Source organism: Camelus bactrianus, chromosome 2 (assembly GCF_048773025.1).
Source record: "Camelus bactrianus isolate YW-2024 breed Bactrian camel chromosome 2, ASM4877302v1, whole genome shotgun sequence".
NCBI lineage: Eukaryota > Metazoa > Chordata > Mammalia > Artiodactyla > Camelidae > Camelus > Camelus bactrianus.
Window position 1 is genome coordinate 118,149,235 of NC_133540.1, and position 15,774 is coordinate 118,165,008.

General features: G+C 42.3%; 1 protein-coding gene across 1 annotated transcript in view; it reads left to right on the plus strand.

Moving 5' to 3' along the window:
- Nucleotides 1-15,774, plus strand: part of SEL1L3 (SEL1L family member 3) — a 97,972-nt gene that overhangs the window by 25,272 nt on the left and 56,926 nt on the right. Inside the window, exons 4-9 of the mRNA XM_074349618.1 lie at nucleotides 1,217-1,338; nucleotides 1,710-1,825; nucleotides 4,309-4,367; nucleotides 10,589-10,721; nucleotides 12,574-12,706; nucleotides 14,242-14,382. Coding sequence (XP_074205719.1) covers nucleotides 1,217-1,338; nucleotides 1,710-1,825; nucleotides 4,309-4,367; nucleotides 10,589-10,721; nucleotides 12,574-12,706; nucleotides 14,242-14,382 — 704 coding nt within the window. The remainder of the gene's footprint in view (nucleotides 1-1,216; nucleotides 1,339-1,709; nucleotides 1,826-4,308; nucleotides 4,368-10,588; nucleotides 10,722-12,573; nucleotides 12,707-14,241; nucleotides 14,383-15,774) is intronic.

Below are 15,774 nucleotides of genomic sequence, written 5' to 3' on the forward strand. Positions count from 1 at the left end.
TTTTTTTCCTTCTGCTGAATTGAAGATGCTGAAAATGGTTCCTGGTTCACCTCAGACTGGATGGATTTAGCAGAGTGATTTAAATCTTCCCATGCTGCTGGCTGTAGAAAGATCTTGAGTCACTTTACTAAGCGTATGTTCTTGCTAAGCTTCCTTGTAATAACTTATCTTCATGAGCTTGCTCAGCTGGTTGGGTCAGGAGGGAGCTGTGTGGCACCATCTGTTTGCATATCTCACCACCGATTTGGAGGCCAGATTATAAAGCCCAGAATATTCTAAAGGTCTTGCTGGGATGTATCCCCAGAGAACTTGGCTACTGCCACTTTAACCCAAACTTTGAGTTGGTGACTGGGATAATGGAGGGCATCCTCTGTACTGGTCTTGACCTTGATTCATACTTCACATGCAAGATGCAATGACTCCCAGCTCATCTTTGAACTGCTGGTCACTAGCATGATGTGTGGCATCAAGCAAGTGTTCAAACAGCAAATATTTGTCGAATGATTGATGGATCACATAGCTTGGTTCAATGTGTCCTAGTTGAGTTGACTACTGTTGTTTTATCCTGACTCCACAAATCACAGATGGACAATATTTTTTTTCAACTAAAATAGCCCTAGCCCAGAAATGGAACAATTAGAGTAGCTGTTCCACATTGGTCAGCCAGAACTGTGATACTGAACAACCTAATGTGTGCATTAAAATAGGATCTCTGTGTCCCGATTAGCCTATAGTGATGCCATTTGCAGATTATGACATTTTTCTGCCTTAGGGCTTTTATCTTTGAAAGACACAAAATTGCTCAAAAAGCCCTAATTATGTTTTTTTTTTTAATCACTGAAATTAGAATAGCTTCTTATCAAATCACCTCTTATTAAAATCCAGATTTTTTTTCCTGAGTCTGGCTTTATAAGCCTTAATCAAGAATTCAAATGGCAGGCATGTGTGATTCTCAGAGAGGCACAGAGTTTGTGGTGCAAGGTACCATGTCTGCTTGTTTTGTACAATGATGCTTAACTCCTGTCTTTTGCAGTTACTATAACTACCTCCTTTGTCTCAAAAATCAAGCTTTGCAAGCTGATCTCCCATGATGAACATGAAGGCATATTCATCCCTTCACTGGAAAGAAAACAATTTACTCAGTCGTTGTTAGCTGTAATTACCTGTTCTTGGATGATATCAATCTGCAGAATTTTTTCCCCCCTCACTCCTATAGGTTTACTGTTTCATTGTGGCTTTATTTACTCCATTATTGCAAGGCCAACCTCTGTGGGATTCTGTACTTTGTTGATTCTAATGAGATGTACGGCACACCTTCTGTGTTTCTTACTGAAGAGGGTAAGTACGAAACAAAACCTTTAGAACAATAGTGTAATTTTCTTATACTCTGTCTATTGACAGATAACGTCTGTCTAGAGTAAGGAAGATGTTCTCAGCATGGCAGGTCAATGAGAGTGATGGTTTACAAGTATGGGCTTCAAGTTAAACTTCTTTCCTGGAAGCTTAAAACAAACATCTTATTTATAGAGGAATGCACTCATATGTCTGTTTGGTTGGTTGATTTTGGTTAGTTGATAAAGGAAGAAGGAATGGGACCTAGTCTCATAGCCTTTTAGGACAATTGTTGGAAAGTTGTAACCACTTCAATCACTCTTAAGTACTTTTTTTTTTTTTTGGGTGATTTTTACCTGCTTTAATTTTTCTTTCAGGCCACTTGCATATTCAAATGCATCTTGTCAAAGGAGAAGACCTTGCAGTAAAAACAAAATTCACCATGCCTTTGAAGGAGTGGTTTCGCCTGGATATCTCTTTTAACGGCGCCCAGGTACTGGAGGCTCGCTCCCCGGCGAATCACGTCAGCATCATCACTTAACGTGGAGCATTGCTGTAAAGTCAGGGAGCTAGGAAATCTGCAAAAACAAATTTGTGGTAACTGATAAACTTTTACAACCATACACTTTTTTTAATCAAATTTTTATAGTTGGAAGTTTAAATCATAAAACTCTTATCCCATTTAATTAACTTTTCAAGTGCTTCTTTCAACTATACTGTGAATGAGTAAATAATATAGCCAGCTATATAGCCAATTTTCCGAGCAATTCAGGCCTTGTCTCCCAGCTAGCTAGGCATTAGGGAGATAAATGTTAAAACAGCCTTGGCCATATTTATATAGTGTTATCAAATCTACAACTTTTTTTACAGGAAATTTATTGGTTAGTTCAGCCAAGAAATGCTTTGATTGTTTTTGGCAGTGAAAACAATTGCTTATGCTTGACATTAAACAGACAAATAATAACCAACAAACCTAAGTGATAATTCTGGTAAGATGGAGGGTTTTATCTACTTTGTACCATAAAATGCTACACATAACAGTTTCAAGCTCTCGTAACACAGCTTTTATGGATTATGGGCAAATCTGTTGTCATAATTGAAGATAATTCCATTTCTTGATATATGCGATGTCAGTATGCTATGTTTTTTCTGGTTGCTTTATTTTCTCGTCAGCTTTCCATATTGATTTGTGATTTTCCCATAAGAAAAGTGGAAGAGACGTTTTGTTTGTTGTGTGCATTAGATAATACACAGACTTCCCTCGGTGGTTAGGTTTATCACATTTCCTTTTTCTGAAGAAAAAAGAAATCAGGTCGGTCCTTATAGCTTTCCTGAGAGGAGTCTGTAAGATGTTAGCTGGCATTTTTTGAGTGTTTGTTTCCTTAAATGATGTTAGGTGACATTGCTGTTGCCTGTGTTTTAGCTTCTCGCTGACTTGCGGATTATGATGGCATTATAGTTCGGTTGCTGCTTTTTCTTAAGGTCAGCTCAGTACCGTGGGTCACTTAGACAGGTATCAAATCACCAGAGCAAATCACAGATCTTATTTTGCACCTGCTGTATGCAAGACAGTATGCTCAAGGAGCTTACAAACTTTTTATGAAAGTCACGTTAAGCAGGTGACGGGATGTCATAGGGTGTACTTAATTGCCGAATGACTCATATTGATTCACAGAAAAAGAGACAGCACTTCCTGCTGGGATGCTCAGGGAAGCTTTCATAGGGAAGGTTTCTACAGATGGGCAGAATTTAGATGGAGGAACAAGGAGGGGACATTTAACACATCACTGGGGGCTAGCAGATAAACCAGTCTGGAGTAGAAATTTGCAGACTGTAGAACACTAATAGAAGAAAAAATGTCTTTAGGGTTAGAATGTGGAGAATCTTGAGTATCATGGAATTTGAATTTCTACTTGCAAGGCAGTATGGCATCAACGAAGGTTTTTGAGCAGAAGAGTAAGTTAAAGCTGTCCTTTCATTAAAGAGATGAATTTAATGGCAGAGTACATGATCAGGTAAAGCAAGAGAGAAGGATTAGGGAGACAGAGGGGTGGGAAAAAATGTAGATTTTTCTTTTGTAGACTTTGCCATTTGTCCTTCTTTCCTTCCATCCCATCCGGTCTCCCTAATACACGTAGATTGCAAAACAGTACTTATTGTTTTTCTACACAAAATCCAGCTCTGTGGTGAGACTACTGTATTCATCGCTTCGACTATATGGACAGATTTATGTAAAGTAAATAGTTGGTTTAGAGAAACAGCTGGTCTGAGTCATTTTCTTCTCCGAACCAGCATGTTGCTTATGGCTGAGCCGGGTTGGTTCCTCTGGGTTAGGTTGTCTTGGACACACGGTGTTGGCGCCAGTTCTTTGAGAATCTACTTAAGCCAGAACATGTTTCCTGAACACTTGCTCTGTGCGAGCGCTGGGGGAGCTGAAGGAACCCCTTCACCCCAGGGGCTTTCATGTTGCTGTCCCAGACACGAGAAGGATTCGTGACAGCTAACAACACTGGCGACGAAAACACTGTCACCATCGAAATGACAGTGATGAATCTCAGTGCGGAGGGAGAGAGGGCGGGAAACAGCAGTGCGTGAAGAGCGTTCAGCGCCAGTCTTGTTTTTCACCCTAAGGCTCTCATGGAATCAGAGTAAAATTTGAAAAACCCCTTGCAGCGTCTTACACATTTCCTTGTTTTGCTATGTAACCAGCTTTCAGGCATGAATACACCCAGTGAGTGAACCTTTGGCTTGTAGTTGGGAAGTGTCTGAAGCCCACTGTGGGGAAATTGCATTATAGATCTTTTTATCACATCGAGTCATTTGGAGAAGAATGTACACAGGGCTAGAAAACTGCTAATTTAATTTTTTTGTGGAAACTGATCAGGAGGAACACTTACGCATAATGGATACCCAGGACTGTGTTTCTGATGTGGGGTGTTGAGACATAACTGATCCTTGTGTATCTCTCCCACATAGATAGTAGTTACCACCAGCACTGGACAGGATTTGAAAAACCACCATAATCAGACCATCAAGTAAGTGTGATTTTTCTTTGGATTCAAAATTTTGCTGGATGAGGGTTAGGGAACCTTCATACCCACACCCCACACTGTGGTTCTCCCGCCTCCTTATTCAGCTTCTCTAAGCCTGGACGATAACTAGTCTGCCCTGTAGCTAACCTTTATACGTTTTTTTCTTTTTTAAACGTCCACAAACTATTTCTTCCACAATCTTTTTTTCTAAGCAAGAGAAACTAGTTCTCTCTCTGGGTCTCATTGTACATTCTTCCTTGCATGGCTCTGTATAATTCATTTTCTTTGAAAAGTACCTTCTACAAAGGATTCTGAAAAATAAATCAAAGGATTAATGTTTGCTTATGGAGAAGAGTTGGTAACTACGGCTTAGTATAAAACGAACAAGCAGACTGCCTTCGTATTTATGTTTGTAATCTAGATTTGAAATGAATGCAACTATTGATGTTGCTCTAACTTTTCATCCTTGTACAATGATTCTCTACGAGAGTTACAGAAACTGAGAACTGGGTCTCTTGCTTGCATGTCATCATTTTTTAATTGACTTCTACATCCCGTGTGAGAGTGGGCTTATAGTGGCAGAACCATGGAGCAGCTTGCTTTAGGAACTCAGTATACGTTATCATAGATATATATCTATTTATATCTGTATCAATCTATCTATCTATGGTCAGATGCTTACCAAAAAATCTAAAGAACAGAAACAATAATTACCAGTTTCATATGCATAATTTAGAAGAATGTATCAGGACTGTTGGGTACTTTGGTTGGTAGAGGGGGGCCTCCATTCCTCCATCCTTTCATCATTTCACTATGCCAAGCAGATAACTGTCTCTCCAAACAGGCTCCATTCACTCAGAGTCCCCACACAATCCAAATTTTCTTTAAAAAGGAAATTTTAAAGAAAAGAAAGCCAAGAGGAGGTGATGACAGGGTATAAGGGGGGCATATTCTCTACATTTTTTCCCCTGTCATTTCTGTTTACATTTAAGTCAAACAACTTCTTTTAGGCCCTGGGCACATAGACCGGATTAAAGTTTCCAGAAAGGCTAAAGAAGTGTTATTCCTGAGCCTGCAAAAAGAAAGTCGGGGGTGACTTGATAGCTGTATTGAAGCATTGAGGCTGAAGTCTAAGAACAGAGCAGAAGCCTTTAACTCTGGTGGACTTAGACCGGTCAGAAAGAGTTCAGTAGATATGAGTGTTGTTACAGAACAGGGGCCATAGGGCCTTTGATGAAGAGTTGGAGCTTAGGAAAGGCCTGGGAATTTGCTTTGGAGAAACAGATGATGTGTGACCCCTTTGGAAATCTCTTCCAGTGCCCTCTTCTGCCCCAGAAGTTGAGACTTCAGAAGGTGAAGTCTAAAATAATATTGTTCCCTTTCTCCCCTGACACCCACCCCAACTAAGGCCATTTTTGACAACCAATTGAATCTCATAAGCTCTTTTTCATTTTCTATGTAAGGGCTTCCTTTCCTCTTAAACCCCAGAAATGCAGGTGCTGGCAGGAGTGGAGTGGATCACAGCAGGATGGAGGGCTGGGACCTTGGTGAGGCGAGAGTGAGACATATGCCCTCCGCATAAAATTTAAGGAGGCAGGCACCAGGAAAGCTCAGAAGTTATATTAGCTTGCCAAGGCTGCCAGAACGTAGTACTACAAACTGGCTTAAACAACAGAAATTTATGGCGGTGTTAGAAGCTAGAAGCCTGAGATGAAGGTGTCAGCTGAGCCGTGCTCCCTGCCAAGGCTCTGGGGAAGGATCTGCTTTAGGCCCCTCTCCAGCCTCTGATCCTTCCTTGGCTTGTGGCAGCATAACCTTGCATCTTCACATGGCGTTTTCCGTGTGAAAGTGTCTGTGTTTGTCCAAATGTCCTCTTTTCATAAGGACACCAGTCATATTGAATTAAGGACCCATCCTACTCCAGCGTGATCTCGTTTTTAAATAACTTTTTTTTATTGAAGTATAGTTGGTTTATAATGTGTTAATTTCTGATGTACAGCATAATGTTTCAGTTGTACATATATGTATTCCTTTTCATATTCTTTTTTATTATAGGTTACTACAAGAAATTGAATATAGTTCCCTGTGCTATATGATAGAACCTTGTTTATCTGTTATATATAGTTAGTACCTGCAAATCCTGAACCTCCAGTTTATCCCTCCACCCCCTCCCTGTTTGAGCTCATCTTAATTAATTCCATCTACAGTGACCCTATTTCCAAATAATGTAACATTCTGAGGTACTAGGGGTTCAGACTTCAACATATGAATTTGGGGGGAGTGTACCATTCAACTCATAACAGGGGCCATGATAAATAACATTTCATACAATATTTTTAAAGCTCAAAATTAATGTAAAGAATCCATGATGAACAGAATCACAAAATTTTAAGTGAAGACAGAATCAATATGCTCACATAAGATTCCAGAGATCAGAGCTGACATTCAGGTACATACCAATTCGATATTCCAGTGAAAGCTTTGCAGTGATTCCTCGCCTGGTAACGCTGGTAGTCCCCAGGCCCAAGAGTGCCCCTCACCACCACTTCAGCTGCCCATCCTGTACTCCTGGGGCCCCTTCCATCAGTAGAACAGCTGAAGAATTAACATGGGGCCCACCTGGGCTTCCCCTGGTTAGATGTTTGGACTCTCGTTCAGCAGTGAGATTTCAGAGTGGGCCAAGCCAGTGCATTGAACATCAAATATTTCAGATGGTTATAGGTATTCCAAGGAAAGCCCCTTAATTCTTCTTTTTATTTGTTCTTGTTGTGTGAACATAATGACAGCTGTTATCCCACAAAGGTGGTGTAGGAAGATGAGTAATTAAGTGCTCAGAGGTGCAGGGCTGCACACAATGAAAGGCTACAATCACAGCTGCAGACCTGTGTAGCGTGTGTTGCGTGTGTTGCGTTCATCCATCCATCCATCCATCCATCCATCCAGTATATATTCATTCATCCAACACCTTTACCATGTGCCTGACACAGTGCAGGACTCTGGGAATAAAACGATGAGCAACAAGAATCCCTGCCTTCATGGAGCTAAAAAATCTAGCGGAAGGAAGATAGATCTTATACAAATACATCCACAAGTAAATTTAAAGTTATGAGTTGAGGTGAATGCAGGGAAGGAAATGTAGGTTGGCCTGAGAAGATAACAAAGAGGCCAGAATTTAGACCAGGCCCTGGGGAAGTGACACTTAAGATGAAAATTACTTTAAGGGATGAGAGGGACAGCTAAATTGAGGCTCTAAGTTTCCCTAAAGAACCCTCGAGCCAAAGCTGTTCCCTAATTCTGAGCGAGGCCTTTTTAACGATGGAAGTGGTTCTTTCCCACTGCTGGTCCTCCACAGTAACGCACCAGGGCACTCTCCCACGTCAGGTAAGAGTAAAGATAGTTTGCCAGCATGTCAGAGCCTTGAGAAGGGGACCAGTTTGGGCTCTTGAACCATCTAGCTCAGCTTTTTATGTCCTCGAAACTGATAACCATCAAACGATGCACAGTACAAGGAATCTCTTGCAGTCTTGGTGCAGCCACTGAGAATTCTAGAGGAGAAAAACGTGGAGGCACCGATGTAGAGGGAGGCCCAGCTGGGAAGCTCTATCAGTTTTATTAGAACAATGATAAAAAATCACAGTCTAGGACCGGAAGGAACAAGTAATGGATTAATTAGTTGAAAATTCAGTTAAAGCAAAGATCCATAAAAAAAGATTCCATAAACATTTTAATTAAAAAAAGGAAATGTACATTCATTTGTTTTCCAGATAGGGCCTTGCTTTTGAGTCTGGATCTGCTGATTGGAGTTCCCTGTGACCTTTCTCGCGTAAGCGGTACCCAATTTCTATTTCTCCCAAATGAAAAGAAAGCGAAGGCACTTGTGAAACTACCCAATCCACCTAGGTGTCTTCAGTTTCTTTTTCCAGCCTTTCCAGCTGTCCTAATTCCATAACAGTTTTTCAGTTACCATTCTTTGCTGAGTCCACCCAAAATATTCAACTTAATTTTTATAGAATGAACATCTCTTTCTTCTCCATCCATATTTTATTGGATTACATAAGATTTAATTAAAGCGTATGGTTACAGTGACTGTACAATTGGCAACAGAGAGGCTTGGGAACAAACACATCTTACTCTTGCTAAGCACTCAACTCAAGAAATCGCAGCTAAAATCCAAGAGGGGACTAGGTTAATAATAATAATAACTAATAATAATAACTGGAGTTAATAGATATGGCGTCTACTGTATGCCAGGCAGTGTTCTAAATGCTTTGTTTAAATATCAGCTTACTTAATCCTCCCCCAAACCCTATAGATGGGTACTATTATTGTCTCCTTTTAAAAATTAGAAGACGAAGGCTCCAGAGTTGCCTCCAGCTGGCAAGCATCCAGCATGTCGCAGGGATGGGCCCCCAGGTGAGCTGGTGAGTTGGTGAAGCGGCGTTCCGTCACTAGAACTTCCGCCTCAGAAGCATCACTTTGTGTCCACCGAGTCCCGGGTTATTTCCTCGTGAGTGTAGCTGGAATGTTCAAATCTTTCGCAGATCTTGAAAAACAGAGTCAATTCACAGCCCTCAGAAATTGTAACTTTGTGGTCCCACCTGCAGACAAGGGAGGAGGTCATTATCTTCTCGTGGCCCTTCAAGCCTGAGATTCTGGAAAAAGAAACATAGGAGATAAAGCATTTCTTTTCCACTTTAGTTGCCATTGCAGACAGCGAACCCCTAAGTGTTCCCTCTTGCTGCCATCGGCTGATGTTGTCAGAGTGCCCGTTTCTTCACCTTTTGGTCTTCTTCTGGCCAGGAGCACCTGCTAAGGGTCGGGTTTCTGGCTAACAGTCAGTCCATCCTTTCTCCTGGGATAACCCAGGTTGCCTGGCTTCTCTGATCTGACCACTGGCAGCTGCTCTGTCCCTGTCCGTGTCACCTGGCCCGTCACTCTTTGATACCTGACCTGTTATGTTCTTTCCTGTTGCTTCCATCTGTCCCCTGCGCTCCCTGGCTCATTTGTTTTTGCCTGGCTCTTCACTTGATCCCTGTCTTGACCTCCTCCAACCCTGCTGTTCACATATGCTCTGATGGTTGCTCGTCCACCCATTCCTATTTTAATTTCTAAATAGGGAATAAATGCACAAGGTTTAAAACATCAAACCTCTGTGAAAAGGTATACAGTTAGTTGTCTTGTTTCCAGCTCTGTCCCTGTCCACTCCACCCTCTACCCCCCCACACCATGGGGAAAATACTTTTATTACTTTCGTACAGATACTTCCAGAATTTTTCAATTCAAATACAAAAAATAAAAAAATTCATTCTCCTCTTTCTTGGATAAAAAGTGTAGTCATTGTTCTGCTCTTTCATTTTTTGATTTTTCACTTAACAATGTATTTTAGAGTTTTCTGCAGCTCAGTACACGGAGCCGTTTGTCCTTTTTTAAGCTATGTTGTGAAAGAGCTCATGTTCAGGGCCCATCGGATGCGTGTGGGTACCAGTCCTCGTCGACAGACCCCTGGGTTTTCCACTCTTTTGTGAACGTAAACAATGCTACAGGGAACAACCTCGTGAATTTTATTCATGCCAGCTTTTCTTTCCCCTCCATTTTCCTTTCTGATCCTTCAAGTCTTTCAGGACAAAGCGGGCTTCCAACACATCACCCGTGCTGGCCTCTTGTCTTTGGCCAAGCCCTTTGGCTCTGCTGTGGCCTCCTTCTCCTAACTCTGAATTTGACCTCAGTTCTTATCTAATAGGGTGTGTTTTTATTTTCCTCCACAGCCATCTTCTGTCCATTCACCAAGTTTTCTTTTTTCCCTTTTAGAATAAAATACTTCCAATTAAGATGAGCAATTCCAAATAATTCCAATGATTCCAAACAATTTCACCAATATCAATAGCCAGCAAGTATTCAGTACTTATGCTCGATGCTCTAAGCCTTTACATCTACTTAATCCTCTTACCAGTCTAGTAAGAGAGGAATTATCATTTTGCTAATGAGAAAACTCAGACTCAGAGAGGTTGAGCAACTGGTCCAAGGTCACACAGCTGGTAAACAGCAGAGTTGGGATCCTAGCCCAAGTCTGCCTGACTGCACCTTAGTCTCATCTTTTAGAACTCAAGAGTGAAGGGTTTGCGGAAATTGTGGGGTTTTAATTCAAGGAGTGTCAATGAAAGAGTCTCTTTTAAAAAAACTTTGGTTCAAACCCAGAGCCTTCTTAATCCTTTGTTCTTCTCTAGTTTCCGGGAGGATTTCCATTATAATGACACCGCTGGGTACTTCATTATTGGAGGGAGCAGATATGTGGCTGGCATTGAAGGGTTTTTTGGACCTTTGAGGTACTACCGTCTGCACGCTCTGCGCCTGACACAGGTGAGCCCAGGGGGCCGGGAAGCTCTCGGGTGCTCGTGGGTGATGGGCGTGTGGCTCAGGGACCTGCAGCCCTCTGCAAACAAAAGATTCATCCTAGCTGGACCTCGCATTGGCTCTGTCACCAAATATCATTAATATGGAGACTTTTCCCCCAGCAAATGTGATAATAGATTTGTGTGAACGTTTGGCTCATTTAGTACTCATAAAATGGAAACCATTTACTTCCTCTGTTTTAATAACTAGTAGCTTAATTATAGAGTAGATTTTTATCGGGCTGTTGCCTATCCAGTGATTAAGCTAATGAAAAGCGAGAATCTTAGTTATTTGGTAAAGCTTCTTTTATATGCTATTATTTAAAGTATCAGAAGAGGAGACACTCCAGCAAATTAGCATCTTGGTTCCGCTGACTGCTCTCTCCAGAAATGCAGGCCTTCGGCTCCCACTGGTGGGTTGGCTGCGGTGGTAGAGATCGTAAAGGGCTTTGTGTTCGGAACTGAATTTGCACATCCAAACCCAGCCACAAATGAGGTGGCACCGTCCAGGTCTCCAGGCCAGCTCTGGCGGGGCTGGCAGGTAGAGGAGGGCTGCCCCAAGAGAGAAACTTCAACGCAGTTGCTTTTTTTTGCCTTGGTTAGAACACCAGATACAGGAAAAAGGAGCATTGTTTCATTCCCGTGAACTCGTGGGGTTTCTTCTGAGAAAAGCAGGAGTTACTCAGCAAAGTCATTTGGAAAATGAGGCACCATATCACCCATGAGTCATCTTGGAGCCCCTATTAAGAGACCTCTGTAAGAGGAAAAAATGAAATTCATTTATTCATTTGTGCAGCAAGTACTTAAAGAGCAACTACTATGTGCCAGGCTCTGTGAGAGATGCTGAGGCATCCAAATGAATTAAGGTGGTGGTTTTCAAAGGTTTTTTTGGAGGTGATTCCCAGAAATCTATTTCTAGCATTTCTAGCAGTACATACATATGAATATACAAATACACACATACACACACACATGCACGTACATACGCACATATATACATGCACACATACGTATATATAAAACACAAAACTGAAACAAAAGTTTTACTAAGTATACGTGCCCTTGCTATGTTCAGTGTACTCTAATATTTTGTGTTCTGCTTTATAAAAATTAAAATCACTGTTGGTTACAATCCACTGAAATAATTTCATGACCCTGTAGTGGGTCACAACTTGCACTGAAAATCGAGTTGAGGTAAGGCCTTTGTTCTTGAGGGGCTCCCTGTCTGTGTCTCAAACAGGTAACTCATGAAAGAATAGGGTATGTGCTTTAATTCAGACTCGAGCACAGTGTTTGGGAGTACGGAGGTGCCACTGTCTGCCTGGGTACATGTGTGCTGGTGGGGTGGGCTGTTAAGGAGGCTGCCCTGAAGTGATGGACTGGGATTTGGCTCTTGGAGGTTGAGGTAGGAGCCTTCGAGGCAGAAAAAAGGGGAGGAGGGCTTCCAGGCAGCATACGCAGCATCGGTAGACTTGGCATTCCTTTGGGAACTCAGGGGAAATAACTATCATTTTCTGGGGACAGCAGGCAGTGGTGGGGAAAAGAAAAGGATGAAGGCCTGGTCTCTGGGAAATCCTGACAACTTAAGAAGCTCTGCAGGGAAGAGGCTACAAAAAGAAACTGGAGGGAAGAGATCTGAGCCTGCATATCCTTGAATTACTAGTAACACACTTCCCCTGAGAATCCAGGGTGGGTGATCTGTGTACAAATAACCACCTGGTAACATCAGTGAGAGGAGGAAATCCACCTGAACGTAGCCTCATAGGTATCCATGGGTGTTTGATGACAGTTGTTCATTCTGTTTTCTTGCCCTCTTGTAGATTTTCAATCCGCTCCTTGAAAAGCAACTTGCTGAACAAATCAACTTATATTATGAAAGGTGTGCAGAGGTTCAAGAAATAGTGTCTGTGTACACATCCACGGTACAGCAGGGGACCAGGAGACAAGAAGCATGTAAGTATTGAACTTCAGGTGGGCAATTTTTGACTCCGGTCATTTGTAGCAACACATCTGGCTTCTTTCAGGGGAGTTAAAATAGAACATATGTGACTTGACCGGTGAGGACAAGTGTGACCTCCCCAGATGGATGCAGATGAAGGTATCTGCATTCCACCTGAATTCCAATAAGACCAACAGCCAGCGAGAATCCAAACCTGCCTCGTGGCTTCAACCAGCCGTGATTTAGTTTAAGAATATAAATGAGTGTTTTGAGCCTCAAATTGCATTATGCCCATCTGTAATAGGATCTTAGGCCAGTCTAAGAAAATAAAAATGAATTGGAAAATAAATTAATCATCAAAAGTATTTCCCCATCGGTGCACTTTTGTCTTGGACCATTAATATCTGAATATTAGCTTTCAGAAATGTTGAACAATGACTTTGTTGTTTGGGGCTGGGTTTTTTGTTTTTTTTTTTTAATCCTTGAAATTGACTCATTCTGGAAGACACTGGTAATTTTTCAACAGAAGGAATGAATTTCAAATTGACTGCTTTCATATCTGCCCATATTTGCACGGACAGCCTTTCATTCATACAGAGTGTGTGTCTGTTATAAAACTCATCCCGTCTTGTCTTCCAATGTTCCGGCTTGGATCTAGCACTTATGAATGTCTCTGGTTATAGATCTTCTTGCATGATATGGTGGCCCTAGATTTACTCACATATGTTCCTTCTGGAAGAGAAATTCCTGTGGGGCCTTTTCCATCTCAGCAAAAGCGAATTGAGTATTTCTGTCCTGCCTAAATGTCTCAACATCTCCAGAACTGAACTTCCCATCCCAGACCAGGGAGGGATGGATACGTCTTGAATATACCCCATCCCGATAAGATTCACATAAAACAGTCCTGGGAAGTGATTAGAGGTGGTGGTAGGTCAGTGAAGAAAAGCAGCACTTCTGCAATTTAATTTAAGAATAGGCTATACTGGTCCCCCAGCTGCCACTGTCACCGCTGAATCATCCAGAAAATATGATGCTGTCAGAAGAGGGGGGAGATATATAGGAATAGTAATATCCCAAACAGGAAAGAAACTGATTTTGATAGCTGATGCAATTTCAGGAGAGGTACCCAGAGTCTGAAGGCCAGTCTTGCATACTGATTGGTTTGGTGGCGTTGGGAAGACTTTCCTAACATCTTCTATAGCCTGGCCTCCCTGGGGGTCCCTGTGCTTTGCTCCTCGATTCACGTTGCCAACAAAATGGCCTAGATATTGGCCTCCTGGGGGCCCATCCGAGGCCAGCTGCTCGTTCTGTAGAATTATTCAACAGCTATCAGCAACTTTGGCACATTTCCCTTGGACATGGCTTTGAATTTGTGACCTCAAGGCAGAGGCATCATAGCCAATTTCAAATCCCTGATGCACTCAAACCAACATCCAGTAACGTTAAGTCTGAGCTCTGATTTCTAGTTCCTCTAAGAGGAAGGGGTTTAAGGAGGGGAGACCCTCCCTCTCCTAAGGGGAATGGTATCTTGTGCTTCCCTTTCCTGTAGGTGACCTCCGGAATTCCTACCTGGACCTGACACTCAGGTATGGGAGGCCCTCGACGTGCAGAGCCTTCCCCTGGGAGAAGGAGCTGAAAGACAAGCACCAGAGCTTGCTCCGGGCCCTGCTGGAGATGGGTTTGGTGACAGGTAATTAAGTCTGCACCTTGCCTTTGGACCCTGGCAAGGAAGGTCCCTGCGTTTCTGCTTTTCCTAGCCCTCTTTGGTGATTTTTACCTCGAAGTTATTTTTAACCCTGGTGCTCTAGCTTCATTTCAGATTTAAATTCTGCCCTTGTATGTCCACGGCTCTCAGTATCTCCGTGCCCATTTCCGACACTAAATACAAAAACTTAAATTTAGGAATCACTCGAGAAATTCTTCATTTAAAGCCAAGGCCACAGATGAACAGCTGGCAGCCAGAGCTGGCCCCCAAGTGTGGTTGCTTTGGCATACATATTATTGTCAATTAAAAAAAAAAAAGTTACCAGTATCTAAAAGCTTATATGAAAATGCAAATTTCTAGTTTTTCTCAAAAAATCCAAAGATCTGGCAACACTGGGCGTCCACTCCTACATGGCCAAAATCCCAGAGGTTGAATGGTCAGTATAGGCATGCTCTGTCCATCCACAGCCCCGTCCATCCACAGCCCCGCCTGCCTACTTCATTTATGGCTCTTACCTGCCTGGACCCTCAGGCATGTGAACTTGAGACCCCTGATTTGAAGTTCACTTTAAGCAGCATCTCAGGAATCTACATACACATCCCAGATGCGGCCAGCTTCTCCTTAAGTCCATTGTGATTTAGGTTTGCTGAATAATTAAGTACACACTGTAGGACCATGAAGGATTGTGAAACAATGTGTTAGAAAGAGAAACCCTGGAGATGTTCTGCCTGGGGAAGGGAATGATAAGGAGGGTGATGACAATGATCGGTGAGCGGCAGCCTGTGTTCTGCATGCGACCAGATCCTTGAGACAAGGCCATGCAGAAACTGATTTCTGCTTCAAATAAGAACTTCTTAAGAACAGCAGTGTCCAACAAGATAGACTCTCTTTGCAGATAGTGACTTACCCTCACCCCGTCTTGTAAGAATTCAAGCCATACAAGATATTTCACTTCTGGTTCATTTGATATTTATTGGGTGACTGCTCGGTTACTTGGCTAGACTTCAGAGATAAGTAAAATAATACAAGTTTTCTGCCCTTGAGGGATAGACTTGAAAGCAAAGAAAATGGTAATGCATTTTTTTAAAAAAATAAAAGCTGTGGGAGTAATTGGCAAAGGCACCAAAGAAGAGAGTGGGAACTTTGACTTGGAAGACTAAGGTATTCAGGGAAGGCTTCCTGGAGGAGGTTGACACTAGGATTGTTCTTGAAGAGTCAGTTGGTGTTTGCCAGATAAGCAAGGTGGGGGTGGGTATTCCAGGCAGAGTAGAGGCAGAGAGCCGGGAAGAGCACAGCATTTTTCAGGATGTGCAAGGGGTTTGGGAAGCAGGAAAGGGCCTGGAGAGTGACGATTCTGACTAGAGCTCAGACACCATC